Raw genomic sequence first — 19,361 nt, 5'->3', positions numbered from 1 at the left:
TTAATGGCTTGACATCACACGTGAACCTGCTACATCAATAGGAAAATTTTACCGTTAGCCAAACTAATGATTTTCATCTACCCAAGGGAAATTTTGCTCTAAAATAAAATCTTAGAGGTTAAAATGCTCAAAAACAAAATAGCAACAAAGTGATCATTTATGCAAACGTTGGGGATAATTTTATTATTATACTAACATTTTATTGGTTATGTTCAAGGGAATATGAACACATATCTCACATTAAAAAGAAAAATACCTTTAAAATAAATTTATTTTTATAGATTTCTAATTAGCGCTAACAATTTTATTTTGCAGTTCCTATTTTACCAATACATTTCTGTTGTTAGCACACAAAACACTTAAAACGGTGCCCAAACCAACGATGCCAATGAATCACGGATGATGAAAATAAGATTTTGTGTGATTTTTTTATTATATAATTTTTAATGAAAAATGTGAAGATTACCTCTAAAGACGAATGTGATATCATATATCGTCTTCAAAACGTCTTTAAGTAAGCATCAAATATCTCTAAGTTCATTCAACCGTACCCTGTCACCGTGATATATTTCCATATTGTCCCTGTGCCAAGATAGTATCGAGTACATGAAACGGAATTTTCTTACCGTTCCCGTGCCGTGCCTCATAGATGCCAATTAGAAAATTTTAGAGCACTCTAACCAATCGAGCGTTTAGAAAAGATTTTACATATATGTATTTTAAACTCTAATTGATATAAAATTGAAAGATAAAGTAAGTTTGAGATTTTTATATTTTAAAATTAAATTTAATATTTCTTATTGTTCATATTTACAATTGAATATATAATCATTAAATCGAGTATTTTTAATTTAATTAATAAATTTAATTTTTTATTATAATTGTATGAATTATTTATATTTTAGTTAAATTTTTATTAGATTCAATCATTCAAAATGTGTAATTTAAGTTTCAACGTTAACATGATTAAAATTACCTTTAGGTGAATAAAAAATAATTCACAAAAAATATTTTGATTGCAAAAACTTAAGATTTAAATTACAAATTTATTTTATGATTTTTTTTGGTTGAAAAGGAAAAAGGTCGCCTAGCTTCCCGTCTTGTCCACTATCAGCAGCTCCTCAGTTTCTTTAGGGTACTCTTTCAGGAAGTTGGTGTCTTCATGGTGCTTCCACATCTGTTTGGTGATAAAATCTATCACGCGATTTGCTTCTCTAGGTATGCTTTATTTTATGATTTAAATTGTGTTCTTGAGTTTGATTTTGCTAAATTAATTTTTAATATAATTTTAAATTTTCTAATATGTATATATAATAGATAAAATATCAATTTTAATTTTAAATTATAAAAATCTCAAAATTATTTTATTTTTCAATTTTGCATTAACTAGAGTTTAAAATATATATTTGGTTTTCCCCCCTAACTATATGAAAATTGTCAATCAAACACAGTGACACGTGCTATTTGATTAGAATATGAAATTTTTATAGAATTAAATTAAAATTAGAATTGAATTGGTAGAATGTATAAACATTGAGGAATAAATGTGTACTTATATTTATTTTTGTTAATTATCACATCAACACTTCTATTTAATGTTAACAAGTGACTTGATTGACCTCATTTAAATAAATAAGTGATCTGATTGAGAAAATAAAAAAATGATGGTCAAAATGAAAAAAAGATAATAATTAAGTGGTATAAGTATAATTTATCCTTAAATTAAATTATAAAATGGCAGTTGAAAAGGAGCCCAAATTAAGGTCAGGTACGGATCATTAATCAACGAAAAGAAATTCCCAAGGCCCAAACTTCAATAGCCGGCATTCATGGCTTCTGCAGGGTTTTAGATCCTGGGTTCTTTACCTTCTCTGTACTACGTTTTCCTTGAACCAGTATGAATTTAAAACCCAAATAACTTATGACTATTAGGTTCCACTAGTATTGTACGCCGACACTAGAAAGGAAAAAAGAAACGGGGTCGATGGAAGATGATTTTGGCGATTTGTATGCGGACGTTGTCGACGGATTGCACATTGAACCAGAACAGAATAGCCCTACCGATGGCTCCAAAAGCACCGAGGCTGATGAGAAGTTCATTGTGGATTCAGTTATGCAATATAGTGACAGCGAGGACGATTTGAACATTGTCTTGAACGATGATGAGTGCGAGAAGTTTCCGGTCACCGGCGCTAGGAGTCACAGTGGTGGCTTTGAAGAGAATGAAAATGGCGAGTTTGGGGTGGAGGGAACGACGTCGGATAAGATTTCAAGGCGGTTGAAAAGTGACGGGTCGGACCTGAATCCTAGTGGGAATGGTGTAGAAAGGGGGAGTGGGACTAAAATTGAGTTTCGTTCACACTTAAAGGTATTTTGGCATTATTTTTGTATGTTTTGTTTCGGTTTTATGTATATATTAGCATGAACCCATGAAATGACCTTAGTGGTTAAAGCTAATGGTATTCACCTTTTGATAAAAAAAAATAGTGTTATTCTCCTTAGAGGATGAGTTCAAGTAGTTGCGTCTGACGTGAGTAATGGAGTAATGTGAGGTGTGTTCGTTATCAATGAATAAAAAAGACTCTACATCACTCCGTACTATTAAAAAATGTGTATGCTAGCATTATTTTAGCTTTATTTAATGTAAACCACAGTCGTTTATAATCTTTGAGTTTATTGTATCAAAGCAGGTAAATATTTTTTCATGATTTGTGTTGATTCATTCATTTTGTAGTATGCGAGACTTCATGGATCATCTTTTGCAAGTAATATAAGGGTTAATGGACTTACTGGTATGTCCTCATTCTCTTCTATGTCAAGAAGTGGTGATAGGGAAGATGATGTTTATGACCAAAAGATGGTCGCTTCCATGAAACCATTGCCACATCAATTTGGATATGGTTTTTCCCTTCCATGGTATAGGTCAGTGGATGCCTTCTTATCTCTGAATACATTTCAACCTTAATCTGCTAGAAGTTTCTTTCATGTATTATGTATTGAAAAATGCCATTTTTTTTTAAAAGTAACAAAGTCTCCATAGATTTATTTCATTACATTGAAAGTAGAGATTGAAACCCTAACTTAAGGGGAAGAAAATAGTTTGTGTTCCACCATCACTCATACCAAGCCAGTAACAATTTCTTAATAACATCACTATGAATACGATCTCCCATCCAAAAACGCATAATATATATGTATGTTTGTATCAAACATGCATAAATACACATTTTGCCACTCAAAAGCACCACCAACAATCCCAACCCCAATCCAAATGTCCAACGACTGTATGAACAACATACATTAGACACCACTCGACGACACCTCTGAAGTTCATCTTCAAAATAACTGGTTGTGCAGACATCACATACTTAGTCTCAACTTCTGGTTGCCGACTTTTAACAGCGATATAGGCAGAGAGGCAGAGGGCATTGGATGGTTAATAGGATAGTATACCAAAGTTTTTTTTTATCCTACCAACGCAAGATATAGCCCCAAAACTGATAGATGATCACTTTAATACGATTTATCTCCATCCCAAGTAACCATTTAAGGCATTTACTCCTTACAAGTTTTGCATCAAAGATATGGTTTCCTTTATCTTCCTTGAAAAATGCCAAATTTTCGTACTGTCTAAAGCTGCGTAATGAAAATTAATGCCATCCTGAGCTTTTTGGGTATTATTCTTTTAGGACAATATTGGATGTAAATATTGATGCATTTGAGGAGAAACCTTGGAGGCATCCTTGCGCAGATATAATAGATTTCTTCAATTTTGGATTCAATGAGGATAGCTGGAAAGAATACTGTACCTCCCTGGTAAGTCAATTATTATTGCTCTAATTGCCTTACCATATTTCAGCTTGTAGCATAACTGATTTCTTCTGTTATTAGAATATGGTTGTTGTTTAGCTGTATGATTTTTCTTAATAGCACCTGCTTACAGAAACCTTTTATTGAGTTATTTAACAGGAGAAATTTCAGCAACAGTCGTCAAAGCAGGCTATGATTCCTTCTCATTATTCTTCAAAATTTGACCAGGTTTGTTATTTTAATCTTCATTGTAGACTTTTTTGTTTTCAGGAATGAATTGTAAAAGCTATCTCTATTATCTGAGATTTCCAACATTTTTTTTGTATGGCAATAGGCTTATGAAGGTGAGGCTGGTCATGAGAGAGTAACTCGAGGAGCTATGACCGAGGATGTAGCCAAAATTGACTCGTCATTAAAATTTGCTGATAGAGGGGAGATGCTCTTGCAATTGGTATGCCTAAAGCTGCAGGATCTGATAAGATCTTTATATTATCTGTTTCATGGGTGGTGTTTCATTATTTAGTGGCTTATTATTTCAGCCAAAAGGGAGAGCAATTCAAGTTGAAGACAGCATCAACGAACGCCAACCATCCATGGAAATAAGACGTCTGCGTTTTCAAGATTCTGATGTTATTATACAGGTCTGCTATTATTACTCTAGTCTTTATATGAACAATTCTTACATATTGGAACCTCTTATCATTTTCAATTCCATGGGTTGGCTCCAGATACCTGTGCAGGATTCCACTGTGGATTCATCCAAATCTGCAAAGGAGGAACTAGGTCCTGCTAGCAAGTCTGATGTCTCAGAATCTGGGAAAATGGATCAGGTTGATAGAGACGCTTGCTTTTCTGTTAGTGCTAGCAGCGTTGAACTGAAAGGAGAGCATTATGCAAGGGTCATAAATGTGTCCACATCTTCTTTGGGGAGGTCTGAATCATTTTCTATTTTAAAATGTATTTTTCCTCTGTTGAGTTCTCTACATGCTTGATTTGTCCTGCATATCCCTTGTTGAAGCTTCTATTGTCCTAGTTTCAAGTGTTAAAGGGATCTCCGGCCCTATAAAAAAAACAGGGATTCCATACAAAAAGATACTATTACTTGTTTGACACTTGCGGACAAGGTTTAATGTTGGCATATTTAGTATATTTACAGGTGGCATTTTAAACTTCATCTGCATGTATCAGCTTCTGATGAATAGGCTGCATATTAGTTCCAGTTTTTTAGTGATTATTTACAGACTAAATTTATTGTTTTAATCTGATTAGGTCGTTGTCAGCATCTAATCGAACTTCACTTGAGCCTGGTGGTCACAGAAAGGAAAATGTCTCTGATATGAATGAAAAATGTCATTCAAATATGGAAGTTTGCATTTTAGGAGGAACTGCTGAAGCAATTGAAAGAAAAAATAAGGGAAATGAAGTGGCCTTCAGAAATACCCACCGACCAGATACCTACATTACTGAAACCAAACTATCACATGACAATCGAAGTCATTTTAGCCCCACATTTTCCTTTTCTGAAAATAATTCTGAAGAAAGAACCGAAGATAGTGTTCACACTGCTTATGTGGAAACCCAAAGTCCATCAAGAAGAAAATCAATAGGTTCCGGAACTGGATTACAGAAGTCAGTTGATCATAAGGGCACCAGAAGTGGTAGCCACAAAATAAAATCAGATGATGGAGAAGATTTTTCAGTACGTAAAATTCCCTTGAGAGACAAGCAAAAGAATGGGAGTTGGAGACACCGGCATCATGTGAAAGAGAGGATCTTGGTCGAAGGTGATGATGAGTATGACACATATCGATCATCAGATGGAGAGGGTGTTTGGAAAAGATGTCGAAGACATGGAAATCCCATTGAGGAAAAATGGAAGCATCACCATGGTAGGCCTAACGGTATTATCAACCAGAAGATATACCCTAAAAACTGTTATGAAGCTTCTCATTCATCAAATGCAAGGGAACTCTGTTATAAATACCAATCATCTGTTTACCATGGGAAGCGAAAAGAAAGATCGGAAGATCTTTTTTATCATGATAAAGAAAGTTCCTCGTACTACTGGGATAAAAAACTTTATGTTAACAGCAGTAAAAGATTCACTGACAGCCATCTTTCTGCATTTGATGGAAAAGCTTATTTTCGCTTTAGAAAGGAATCGGATCAGTTTGCTAGAAAAATCTGGAATGAGGAGTTTTATCATGAAAGAAAAGGTTACAAAGCTAAAGAAGATGATATGGATGGGTTTTTGTATCACGGACGAAGACGTCCTGGTCAGAAGAGTCTGGTTCCTCACACTTATGGAGAATCTGAGACTGAGAGTTTTGTTTCAAGGTATTCCTCTGCTTCTGCAGAAAGGAATATTCAATGGAAAAGGAGAAATAACAGACTGAAATTTAGAAAGAAAACTGATCACGGTGATTGCCCATTAGATTGTAAGCATGAAGATGAGTGGTTAAAACAAAAGTATGGTACATCTATTTCATTCACACATTCTGAAAGGGGTATGGTTGAACCATATGAGAGGCGCAGACCACCAATCAGGAGAGATGCACAAGTTTCTGGCAGAAAAGGTAGATATGTTGACGGTGCCTATTTCCATTTGGGTAGATCAGGGCCTACTGAAAGTGAAGATGAGTATCAGAGACACACGCATAGTAGATATCTGGCCTTGGAAACTGACAGAGAACTATCTGCACATAATAGGTGGTTTAATACTGTATCATCAAGAAATGAGGAATATCACTCCAATCTAATTGAAAGATGCCATAGACATCAGAGATTAGTATATCATGAGGAAGACCTAGATGGTTCTTGGTTCAGTTCCTATAATTATACCGATGACCATGATTTACAAAATGATAAACAAGTTCAATCACAGGGAGAAGGTCGTAGTAAGCAATCTAGAGTACTACACTGGAGAGAGGATAAATTACTTGTAAATGATAAATTGTTTAATCAAGGGGTGTCTTTTTCTTATGAAAAGTCTTCTAAGCATGATTTAATTCATGCTAGGCATGGATCACTTAGGGATGAGATGTTTCTTAATGATTCAATGTTGGAGCATCATGGATATGAAATGATAAGTGAAAGAAATCCTGCCACTTGTCTTAAAAGATCTTTTATTAGTTATAGAGGTGAGCATGAGCAGGAGTTCCCGAAGGACAGGGACCCAGCTGACTTGATTGTTGGGGAAGGAAAGGTAAAGTTGGGGAAACTAAGGTCAAAAAATCTTGTAACATTTGTACTTGTATATACGTGTGTTCTAATTGTGTTGGCCAAGTCTCTTTTTTTCATCTGCTCATCTTGCATCTTTTCTTTTGATCTTATCTATAATTCTCTTCCTTAAATTCCTTCAATTCTAGGTGAAATACAGGTTAATTTATTTTAGAATAAGTACCTTCTTCATTAGCTGATGATAGTGTTAGGCTTTTGCTTTCAAAATTAGTACATTTTAGCTTCTTTGGGCCAAGCTACAGATTTTTCTGGTCTCTGTCGGTTTAAGTTTTTATTCGTCAAAAATGATTTCTCATCGTTTGCAGAAAATTGACAGTTCTTAATTCTTTTTGTGTCACTGCATTACTTGCGTTCTTACATTCTTAGATTCATAGGTTAATCATGGTCGGTATCTGTTTCTTCCTAGATTTCGTTATTGAGCATGGTATATAATCATTTGTTTTGTCATTTCATCTGACCTTTTTAGCTTCCACTTCTCTAGATATACGTAAAATTATAAATTATAATCTGTAACATTTCCATATGATAATACCTTCTGCAGCCTTCTGTGAGACATTCAGATAGTAGAAGCAAAGTATGCAACGGAAGGCTAAAAAAAATGGGCTCGGAACATCCGAACAAGCAGAAATCTGTTATGGAATTTGATGACTCGTATGGAAGCAAAGAAGTTAATATGAACATCCCGAATACGGATGGCATAAGGAATAATGAGAAACAGTTTAGTAAGTTTTCAGTTGCAGAGTGCAACAAAGATTTGGATATTGAGGAGGGTCAGATTATAAATGAAGAGCAAATTTCAGAAGACACTGATCTGGAAAAGGAAAATGCTTCCGAGACAATGATGCAAAGTAACAAGATAACGGTGAAAACGTTGCTCGTTGATGATGCTTCTGAGAAGAATGGAGCTGTGGTTGAATGTGAAAACAGACGGATACTGGAGACACTGGCAAAGATGGAGAAAAGAAGGGAACGGTTTAAGGATCCGATCACCGTAAAACGTGAACCGAACAAGACTTCTGCTCCCCAAGTTGACCAGACTGATGAAACAAAGAGACGGAGGCCTGCTCGAAGGAGGCAGTGGGGGGTAAGTTAGCGTTTAGTTTACTTCATACAATCTTACTGGAAATGGTAGTCACCTGGTTTTCTTGGAGATCTGGATGGATTGCAATCAGGATGATTAATTACCACTCTTAATCTGCATGCATATTTCAGAACAAGCAAGATTTTCGTTCTCCTTTTTGAGGGGCAAGTAATGTCAATGGTATATTCCTCTAAAGTTCACAATGATCATGTTTGTTCCATATACTACAACATTGCAAAAAAGAAGTTGGGGTAAATTTTGAAGTTTTGTGGTGGTTACAATTCTTTGTCTAGCCAACAGTATACGATTCTTTATGGTCACGATGATAGCATTTCTGCTTTAAGATCTAAGCTGATTCATTGCAAACAATGTTGAGGAGTTATTGTTTTCATCAAGCTTTGGTTAATGAATTCTAAAAGCTTTGGTTAATCATGGTTTATAAGTTAGCTTTGATTATTTCTTTTTCATATATTGGGATGCTTAGCCACATCTGCAATACCTTTATTATAGGCAAAATTTAATTGCCGTTAGGAAAATTATTTTTTATATACGGTCATTGCTATGGTACTTTAAGACGTAAAGATCACCGGACTTATCTCAAGATGCATGCCTGCCTGCAAGCTACCAACGCTGCAAGTTCAAACAGTGTCTGTCAAAAGACGCCGTGTAATCTAGGCGTCTTATAGAAGCCGTCAAGTAATCCAGGTGTCTTCCATGATGTATTGTAGCAATAACCCTAGATGAGAAAATAGTTTTTTCAGTTCCATACATGCAACTACAATATGTAAGAAAATTTGCCCTTTATCATATATTCCATTATGAAATTTTAATCTTTTTTTTTTACTGGATATAGCCTTCTACTTGGTAATTATAAGCAGTTGCAGATGGCAATGTTATGTTGTGATATATGAATCTCTTCCGTGTTAGATGCCATCAAAGAACTAACGGAAGGCATGCATATATAAGAATCAACTAAACGAATTCCAACGTAAAATTAGATCAAATTATGGGACTTTTTCTATTCATGGAAAAGCATATTCAACTGGTTGGATTGGGCCCTAAACGAGTTGAGCTCGAGTATTGTTGAGCTCGACTCGACTCGACTCGAAAACTATAAATGAAGCTCGACTCGGTTCGAAAACTTGCGAGTCTAAAATTTTGAAGCTCGATTTGAACTCGAAACCATGATTTGAAGCTTAAAAAGGCTCGGAAAAAAATATAAACTTAGTTGAAGCTTAAACTTGAACTCAAACATAAACCTTAAGTATATGAAAATATTATATTGTATTTTAAAAAAAATCAACATATAAATGTTAATATTATCAATAATTTAATTTTTTGAAAATAAAATTTTAATATATAATTTTTTCGAGTTGCTCATGAGCTTTTCGAGTTGAGTATTAAGTAGCTCGTTTTGATTCGTTAAGAACTTAAGTCGAGTTCGTTCGACTCGAGTATTTATGGAGCTTTGACCGAATTGATCTCGAGTAGCTCACGATTTGTCTCATCTCATTTATGATCCTTGATTGTATATGTAAACCAAACTAGTTAGTCAAATGAGGGATTAAGTTTAGATTAAGTTAATAAACTGGTTGAACTGAGAATCAATTCAACCGTATAAGAAGATTTGATAATACAAGTGAATTTAAAAATTTGAGAATTAACTTTGAGAATTTAAAAATAAATTTTTTAACTTTTTATTTGTTTTGATCCTTTGTATTTTCATAAATCCATAATTTTTCTTGTTTTTGAATTATCAAAATATTTTTCTTCTTTTATAAAAATAATTAAATGATTTGGTTCAATGATTTAATCTTAAAATTAGGGATCCAATTGGTTTGACTTTTAATTTTATTTTCTAACTATGTTAATTCACTTAAATAGTAAAATCATTTATTTTATGTAAGTTTAATTTGGTAGGTAAGTTTTAAAAACACAGTAATATTGATTATTATTATTTATAATTAAATTTAAATAAAAACAATTTTATTGATAATGTAATTTTTTGTGGGAAGGAATTGATAATGTAATTTGATGTAGGGAGGATATGCATTTTCACCTATATTTCGCCCATTAAAAAATTAATATCCTTTTTTATTTTTCAGAATGACATCCTTTTCTAAAAGTGTTTACTTCTCGATTTTAATTGAATTAACGGATTAAACCAAAGTAATTTGATTAAAATGGTCAACCATCAAATTAGTTGGGTTAGGGAATAATTAATTTTTTTAATATTCAACTAATAGTAAATTCAGTTTAAAATCGGTTAATTAACTGAACTAACCATAAATATTATACATATATATATATATATATATATATATATATATATATAAAGCTCAACCCCGTTAAGAATTAAGATCCAATTAATTTTTAACCACACTAGACTCGAGACCTAATTAAATTTTAACCCAAATAAAAATATAATTCTATTAAATTCAAATTAATCTCAGTAAAAAGAATTATATAAAAAAATCTGATTAATATATCCAACAGGGAAAAAATGAGGAGAAATTGGGATATATCCAACAGGAAGAAAGTGATTATTCATGTGAAAACAAACCTATTGATACTCCAACAGAAATATTATCAATACCTTCTTTAAAGTATAGAATGACAATACTAGCATTTAAGGACACGTAAATCGTATAAGGGAAAATTTCAGGCCCTTGTAATCATATTTTTCACTCCTAAAACGACACAACATCTAATAAAATCATCCCTTTTCTTAAAGCTCTCTCTTTCTCCATACCTTCCAATCCTCTTACTTTTCAAGGAATCAAAACTCTACAATTTTTCTCTGAACTTTTTCTTATTATCATGGTAAACATACATGATTAGTCCATAATTTAAAGAACCTTGATGATGATTTGGTATAAAGATATGTGATTTTGATGTAAGAGGAATGCCCAACCGACCATTGCATTGATTCCTTGAGTTTTTATCATACAAACAAGGTGTTCATTAATGTCATTCTCAAATCTTTTCTATTAATTTGTGCTTTTTTTCGCTAGCAAATTATTTCTGACCATGTGTTGCCCATATTTTACTGGAACGTGCTCCTACTTAGTTTCTAAGCCTACCAGTCACATCTATTATTACATGGAATGAGCCGATATATAATATTTTTAGTTGTAACCGAAAATTCTAAGACGGTCGTAAGATTTTATGTTGGAATTTTTAAAATTCCAAATGGACGAACTTGAACTTACAAAATTCTAGGGAGCGAAAACAAATTTTCAATAGAATATAAAATATATGATAATTCTAAATTTTCAGGGGGCGACTGCCTCCATCCTCCCCTTCGATTCATCCCTACATGTTGGGGACATGATATATATAGGTTAAGATCCACTTACACTGTAGAACTCTCTTAGTTTTATACCTTTGTAAGATCATTGGATTGAGAGAAATCAAAGACTGAGATTAACTCATTATTTTTTCAGTGAATATCTTTTCATTTTCAACCGCTAATCTTAATATTTAGTTTCTCTCATATAATGATGCTAAAAAAAAAGTGGAAAATTAATATATATGGGTCAAACAGTAGTTAAAACTAAATAAACAGACAAAAGAAAAACTATTGAGAAATTGTCCTTTGAACCATTCGATTACATAATTACCTGTTTCATAAAGTACATGTCAGCTATTCTTCCGGTTATGGTTCCTAGTCCTGTGGTGGAGTAATTTATTTATATGTTTAAAAATCTAAACTAATTCCAAATGATCACGTGTCAAGTACAAGAGTATCAAATGAGAACGATGAAACTATTGTTTATTATTTTCTCTAATTAAATTAAACTAATTAAAAAATGAAATTCTTTAAGAATTATGTTATTTTTTATAAATTTAAATTAATCAAATAATAAATAACAAATAATATTTTAAAGATTCATCTTATCTCTAATTAATTTTTTCGACAATATCTCTAATAAAATAACAAGTTCAATGATACAATTAAGAAGTTCAACAAATGACAATGAAAATTTAGAGAAATATGAGCAGAAACCCTTAAAATGTCACAAAATTCGGTAATAGTCTGTACATATATGTGTGTGTGTGGCTAGGGTTACCAACACCCAGATTGTTCGATTTTTCCCCACACAAACAAAGTAATTTGCTGCATGAGGTTTCATTAAAGCATACAAATGAGAAGCAAATTTCAAGATTAAAGTGATATAAAAAGTATAATATATAATAAGGTTTTAAGTTTTCTTTCTGTTGAACAAATTCCCATAATTAAGTAGCAGTTTATAAGTTGTTTATTTCGGTGATAAAGCATGCCGTATTTCCAATTAGGTTCAACCTTCGAAATATTATTATCATAAAACTTTTTTTATTAGTTTCGAGCGATTACAAGATAGTATTTATTCGAAAGACTCTTAACTATCGATGATCAGTGGCGGATTTAGAATATTTGTTAGAATATGCATAAATTTTTTCGTATGTGACATACACAAATAAAATTTCATGATGTATATTGTCAATAAAATAAACAACCAACATAAATAAACTGATTTTAAGGTGAACACTTTCGCACCCGGAAAAAGATATGCATTCACCAACGTTAAAAATTGATGTTCAAATACTCATGTAAATATCATGTTTTAACCTAATACTTCTAGAGACAACTATTTCTTAACTTTAAAATCGATTGTTTCACGCTATCATTATAAAACATAAAACGAAAGGAAATATACCGGAAAATAACGATTTATAATTGATTGAAGAAGCCTAAAAGTCTCTAGGATCGACAACCACATTTCCCATCATCCCAAGCTCGTGGTCTTCATCATTGATGGAGCCGTTCGCCTTCTTAAAGTACCAAAGATCATCGATCCTTGACTTGGATGATGATGCATGGCTGACATGTTCCATAAGCGGATCCGACACTCCTAACTCAGTAATTATCATCTTGCAATTCTGGATATCTTTACCCAATCTCAGTGCGAAACTCCATGCAGATTCCATGAGCTCTCCAAGCCTCTCTCCTTCTCCATGGATCCCATAAAGAAACAAGAAACCCAATGGTCTCTCAAGTGAGTAGTCACACATTGGAATCTTCAAACAAGGGAACATCTTCTCCCTCGCATGGTTCACAATTTCATGAAGAAGCTTGAAACAAGGATAATGGGGTTTCTTTATATTAGCTTCACAAGAGTTCCATATGCTAAACACGGCCCAAGAAGGAGGGATTGTGCTGATAATATCACCATCTTTTTCTTTACTGTGTAGACCAATCCATTCGTCTTGTTTGAAATAAGAAACCCATGTGCCAAGGCTAAGCTTTTCCTTGAGAATTGCATCAATGTCTGTAGGATACAAGTCTTTGCCTTTGAGCTTGTTGTCATACAAAGTGATTGCCTGGCTTATATTCAGCTTTTCCACTTTGATATCTTGAGACGGATCATCCTCCATTGAAAAACTTATCGGCTGAACAAGTATGAGCAGTGAGCTTAAGTTTCTGTATTCGCATTTGGCAGTGAAGAGATTCCTAGAGGCCACATTGTTCTTCTCTGTTGCTAGGAAAGTGTAGTGAGCTCCATTGTTTATCAACCATTCTTCCATTGCTCTCACAAGTTTCAAGCCGATCCCCAATCGCCTACAATATTTGTTACTTATTAGATGCCAAAATAGCTAAATATACTTCAAACAACTTCTGTATTTCATGTGAATATCTTTTCAAATGCACCCAAAAGGAAATTAAAAGAAGAAGAAAAAAGGACCTTTTCATGCATTGAGCAGAAGATTATCTAGGGTTTAAAAGATGATCAAGGGTTTTGTTGCCCTAGAAATGTGATTGAAAAGCAATAACAGTGACTGTACATTGGAATTTTACGGGAAAAGACTGGGAGAGAATATTTAGATATATATACCGATGTGTTGGAGATACTCGAAGGCCTAGAATGCAACCCAACTTCAAATCTTTGTTTCCAAATTTAGTACCGACATGCTTGATGCAACCCCTGATAAATCCGACAAGCTCCCCATTCTCTCGCAACTCAGCTACCTGTAGGGCATTTTCTGGCACATCAGTCTCTCATGCATGCCGATTTTCCTATTTCATCAGTTATATTATCTACATCAAAACAATGATCTCATCTCATGGGCAAGGATTTAGGGAGAACCATATTGAAAAATCAGTAGAAACAATGCTTTATTTCAGGAGAGATGAATATATAGGTTTTGAAAGTTGACAATGAATGTACAGGAAAGGAGTAAATGAATCACACTCACCAGCATGAGATGAAGTGGAAAGAACCTAATCCTAAACAAAGGGTCACCCATCATGTTGGTGAAAATGGAGGTCCCCTTAGTATTAGATCCAATCTCACACTTCTTCTCAATCTTCCCCACCACTTCAATGTCTTTGCCATAATCGAATTCCCTAATAAGAACCCTATCTCTTGCACTTTCAACCATTGATGGGAAATAATGATTTTTTTTAAATCAAAGACTGTACCTTTCTTCAAAGTCACCTCGCTTTCAGTGTTATATACATACAGTGCATAACTGTTTTAGCTTTTAAAACCCTAACATTTGGTCCTTGGAGTTGTATGAGTTTTCCGGTCAAGTTGTATGAAAAGTTGATGCACCTGTTTAGGATATAATATTTTATAAGGTAAAGTACACAAATGGTCTTCAACTATAACGCGCTGCTTAGTTGAGTTCTCCGATTATTAAAAGTTATAAAATAGTATTCCGACTATTAAAAATATAAAATGATCATCTAACTATTCATATGTTCCAAACTCGTTATTTTCTGTTAAAAAAGTTATGGTAATCTGAGTTGGACTTTAACCTAACAAGTACCGACTGGATATGATAAAATTTAATCCCCAAATCTCAAACGATTATCATATCTTAATCATTATGTTAATGTCTAGGTTAGTCTGGCATCATTTTTTTAATAAAAAATGATGAATTTTGATCATATGAATAGTCGGATAATCACTTTGTAACTTTTGATAGTCGAAAGACTCACTGAAATAACACTCTATAGTCGGAATCATTTGTGTACTTTATCCTATTTTATAATTTACCGATGAATTTGAAAGGAAAACGAAAACGAAAACGAAAAGGCAGACAGTGGCAGATTGGTTTTCGTATTTAGCAAGGACAATAAGTGGTAAAACGATCTACATGGCCTGCACCACAAAAATGAAACAATAGTGTCACAATGTGATTCCCTGAATCTTTGTACTCGTTCACATGTTTTTGTACATATGTTTCCCCAACCAATTTATACTGTTCTAAAGGACAGCTCAGCGCTCAATCAAAAGCACTTCTTCTTTTTCCGTGTCCGGCCAAGACTGAATTGAAAACAAGCCTAAAATATATCTTCTCAATCAACGTCGGCCTCGTCAAGGATTAATATTAACATCATAAAAATATAAACAAGTCGGACCTCGGTGAACTTCAATTACTAATTGATCAATTAAACATGGAGAAAATTGGAAGTCCAGTAATAAAATTGATATAAAAAAAAGTAAGATTTATCATGCCAAATCATAAAAAATAACGAGATAACATATCATTACATCATCTATCAAGAGACAGTTATAGCATATCAAGACACAACAAGCATAACATTGTGTGACACTACAATTGTAACACACCAACCCGTATCCAACCCGGACACAAATCTGAGGTGTCACATTAACTTTTCAAATTTTTGACTCTTGAAAAGTGGTTGAAAATTTAATATTTTATTTATATTAAAGTGGTGAAACCCTTAAATCAAAGTTAATGTTTAACATTCAAACTCACATTGAAAATAAATACTTAATAATTTACATAAATACTAAATAGCATGATTACAAAACTGATCAGAGCATTACAATTTTAAAATTGTATGATACATGCCAACAAAATTACAAGATAATAGAAAACCTACGGTTCAAATTGTTCTGAAATTCTTCAGGTGTATGTTGTCATTTCCTACCTTTAATATCCTGATCTCTTCGAACCTACATGTGGAACAATCACACGCTAAGTCGTCGACTTCGTGAGGCAATAACGAGTAGAAATAAACATTGAAAAACATTTGCTTATTAATCGCATAGAATACATTTCATACAAAACTCAATTTACATTTCATGAAAAGAAATTATACTTTTACACATTGTTCAATTCATATCACCTTGTTTTAATATCCCAATGCATATTACTGAAAACTCTAGATATTTGAGTACATTGAGATTGTGCACTAATGCAATCACCGTTGCTCATATAAATTGCACCGAAATGCCACATAGAATTTATCCCAAAGGACCGCGTAGAATTTGTCTCGAAAGACCACGTAGAACCCTCGACTCTTGGCATGACAACTATACCTCTAATTCTCATACATATACCTTGGGCTTTAACCATACAATTATTTCTTATTTCATTATTCAAAGTGTGTCTTATTCACATAGAGTACATTCACATAGGGCACTTTCACGTAGAACATTTTCGCTTAGCACATTTTAACATATAACGTTTTCATATAAAACAATACTTTGAAAATACACTTTATATAAAACAAAATAAAATATGACATAACATAAATAAATAGTTTTCGATCAAAAACCTCGAGGTTAGCTTATCGTAAGCCGTCCTCCAATCTAATATAAAACAATGAGTTGCACTCACTTTTGCCTCACGTAAGTTCTAAATCGAATCTCTTTCATTTCGATCAATCTTGTACTATACCAATTCTTTCGATACCCTTTCGATCCAAATCTACATATCAAAATGACCAAGATCAATACCGACTTTCTAGTAACAATTAACCACTTAGCACTTACAATAATGGAATAAAAAATCCTAATTTAAAATTCAGACTGAATAGTATCGATAGCCCTCCTACAGTATCGATACTTCTCTTTTATGTTACCGATACACACTTCACTACCATACCCACTTCAGTACCGATACCATTTTGGCATTCTGAAATTCCATTTTTCATTACAATATCGATACCTTACACATGGTATCGATACCTCCACATCAATATCGATACTTCTTAAATCAATATCGATATTGTTCATTGAATTTGTATTATTCCTTTCAATTTTAACCTTATAGTATCAATATTGTTCTTCTAGTACCGATACCCTTACCTAGATTTCATTTATTTCACTTTGAATTTTACCCACACTTCACTTAAATCTCATTCATTTAGCTCTATTCATACTCTCAAACTCATTATCACTTATCCTAGCTAATTTATCTTCATTAATCCCTTTATAACATCCAATTTCTCCATAGAACGCATAAAACTAAAAATCATACATATTCTTTAAACATGTTCTTAATCATTTCTAATATTTCAAACACCTTAATTTGACCTTTGACAAGTCAAATATGTATTTAGAATCCAATTACTAACAATATTTCATAAATTCACTTAAAAACCCATTTTACTATTTCACCATTAATTCCTTAATCACTTAGTTTATCTTCAACTTTTAGCTTCCTTAATCTTATATACCACTCAAAGCTTCACAACCAACCCACAAAATAAAGAAACAACCAACTAGAAACATATCTCACCTTAGCAATAGAGGTTACGGTGGAAGAGAAGAAGAAGAGAGAAGATAACCCAAGATTCTAGATTTTTCATTTCCTTCTTTCTTTCCCACATGTTAAATATCCTATCAAATGAATTTTAAATTCATTTAATACTAAAATACCTCTTTGCCCTTTCATTTTTCCATATTTGCTAATAAGACATATACACAAAGTTCCAAAATCAATCTTGAACTATTTAAGTAATTCAACTTAAAGCACCAAATTTTAAATTTTTATCATATAGTCACTGACCTGATGTTTTGGGGTATTACAATTATCCCCCTAAGAAAATTCGTCCTCGAATTTTCACTATACAAAGAGATGAGGAAATTGTATTCTCATGTCCTATTCACGTTCTCATGTCACCTCTTCTATTTTGTGATTTCTCCATAGAACTTTAACTAATGGAATCATCTTGTTCCTTAGTTGCTTGACTTCATGTGCTAAAATTTGCATTGATTCTTCCTCATAGGTCAAATCAGATTAGACTTCTATATCTTCTGGTGCTATGATGTGCGAATGATCTGATCAATATCTTATGAGCATTGAAACATGAAAGACATTGTGGATCTTTTCCATTTCTGATGGCAATGTTAACTGATATGTCACTAGTCCAACTCTTTTTAAGATCTCATATGGTCCAATGAATCTAGGATTGAGTTTCCCTTTGCGTCCAAAACGGAGAATCTTCTTCCAAGGCGATACTTTAAGAAATACTTTGTCGTATTCTTGGAATTCAATTTCTTTTCTCTTCAAATTCGCGTAGGACTTCTTTCGATTAGCATCTATCTTAAAATTATCTTGAATAATCTTCACTTTGTCTTCGACTTCTTTGATCAGATCTGGTCCTACTAAGTCTCGATCTTTCAATTCAAACTAATTTAATGATGTTCAACATTTTCTTCCATACAAAGCTTCATAGAGCGCCATCTTGATACTCGATTAATAACTATTATTATAAGCAAACTCTGCTAGCGGTAGATATTTCTCCCACGATCCATGAAATTCAATCACACACGCCCTTAACATGCATTCCAGAACCTGAATTGTCCGCTCTGATTGACAATCGGTCTGAGGGTGAAAAGTTGTGCTAAAGTTGAATTGGGTACCCAATACTCATGTAATGATTTTTAAAATCTCGAAGTGAATCTTGGATCTCTGTCAGAAATTATTGAAACTGGTACTCCATGTAGTCGAACTATCTCCTTGAGGTATAATTCAACATACTTATCCATTGAATAATTCATTCGAACATGAATGAAATATGTGATCTTTGTTAATCGGCCCACAATAACCTAAACTGAATCTTTTTTGTTTGGTGAAAATGATAATCCTATTACGAAATCCATCGTAAGTATTTCCCACTTCCATTGAGGAATAAAGATCGAATGCAATAGTCCTGAAGGTACTTGATGTTCAGCTTTCACTTGTTGGTAGGTTAGACACTTTGCAACAAACTCTATAATAGCCTTTTTCATGTCATGCCACCAATATCTTCCTTTCAAGTCTTGGTACATCTTGTTCCCTTCCCTCTTATATTGCATCGTAGTCTTTAAGTAGCTCGATCAATCTCATTTGTCTTAGGTTTAGCTCCTTTTGAGTTAGCAAATACTTCACACTTTTGTGATTCGTATAAATGTAACAACGCTCACCATATAAATAGTGGCGCCAT

The 19,361-nt window shown here is 33.2% G+C and overlaps 2 protein-coding genes across 2 annotated transcripts; one reads left to right on the top strand and one right to left on the bottom strand.

The window, feature by feature from the left end:
- The first annotated feature begins 1,951 nt into the window (after positions 1–1,951).
- LOC120201830 (FIP1[V]-like protein) lies at positions 1,952–8,439 on the top strand. The gene is made up of 9 exons (XM_039202366.1): positions 1,952–2,368; positions 2,735–2,922; positions 3,690–3,816; positions 3,970–4,038; positions 4,145–4,261; positions 4,350–4,451; positions 4,539–4,741; positions 5,080–7,015; positions 7,592–8,439. The coding sequence occupies exons 1-9, from the start codon at positions 1,985–1,987 to the stop codon at positions 8,141–8,143; spliced, it is 3,678 nt and encodes a 1,225-aa protein (XP_039058297.1). The 5' UTR covers positions 1,952–1,984; the 3' UTR covers positions 8,144–8,439.
- Positions 8,440–12,865: 4,426 nt separating this feature from the next.
- LOC120201803 (probable N-acetyltransferase HLS1-like) lies at positions 12,866–14,554 on the bottom strand. Its single transcript, XM_039202337.1, has 3 exons — positions 14,369–14,554; positions 14,008–14,141; positions 12,866–13,733 (listed from the first exon to the last, which is right to left on the bottom strand). The coding sequence occupies exons 1-3, from the start codon at positions 14,552–14,554 to the stop codon at positions 12,866–12,868; spliced, it is 1,188 nt and encodes a 395-aa protein (XP_039058268.1).
- Between the last annotated feature and the right edge of the window lie 4,807 nt (positions 14,555–19,361).

The sequence above is a fragment of the Hibiscus syriacus genome, unplaced genomic scaffold (assembly GCF_006381635.1).
Source record: "Hibiscus syriacus cultivar Baekdansim isolate YM2019G1 unplaced genomic scaffold, ASM638163v2 tig00008013_pilon, whole genome shotgun sequence".
Taxonomy (NCBI): Eukaryota; Viridiplantae; Streptophyta; class Magnoliopsida; order Malvales; family Malvaceae; genus Hibiscus; species Hibiscus syriacus.
This window is presented reverse-complemented; position numbering and strand designations above follow the sequence as displayed.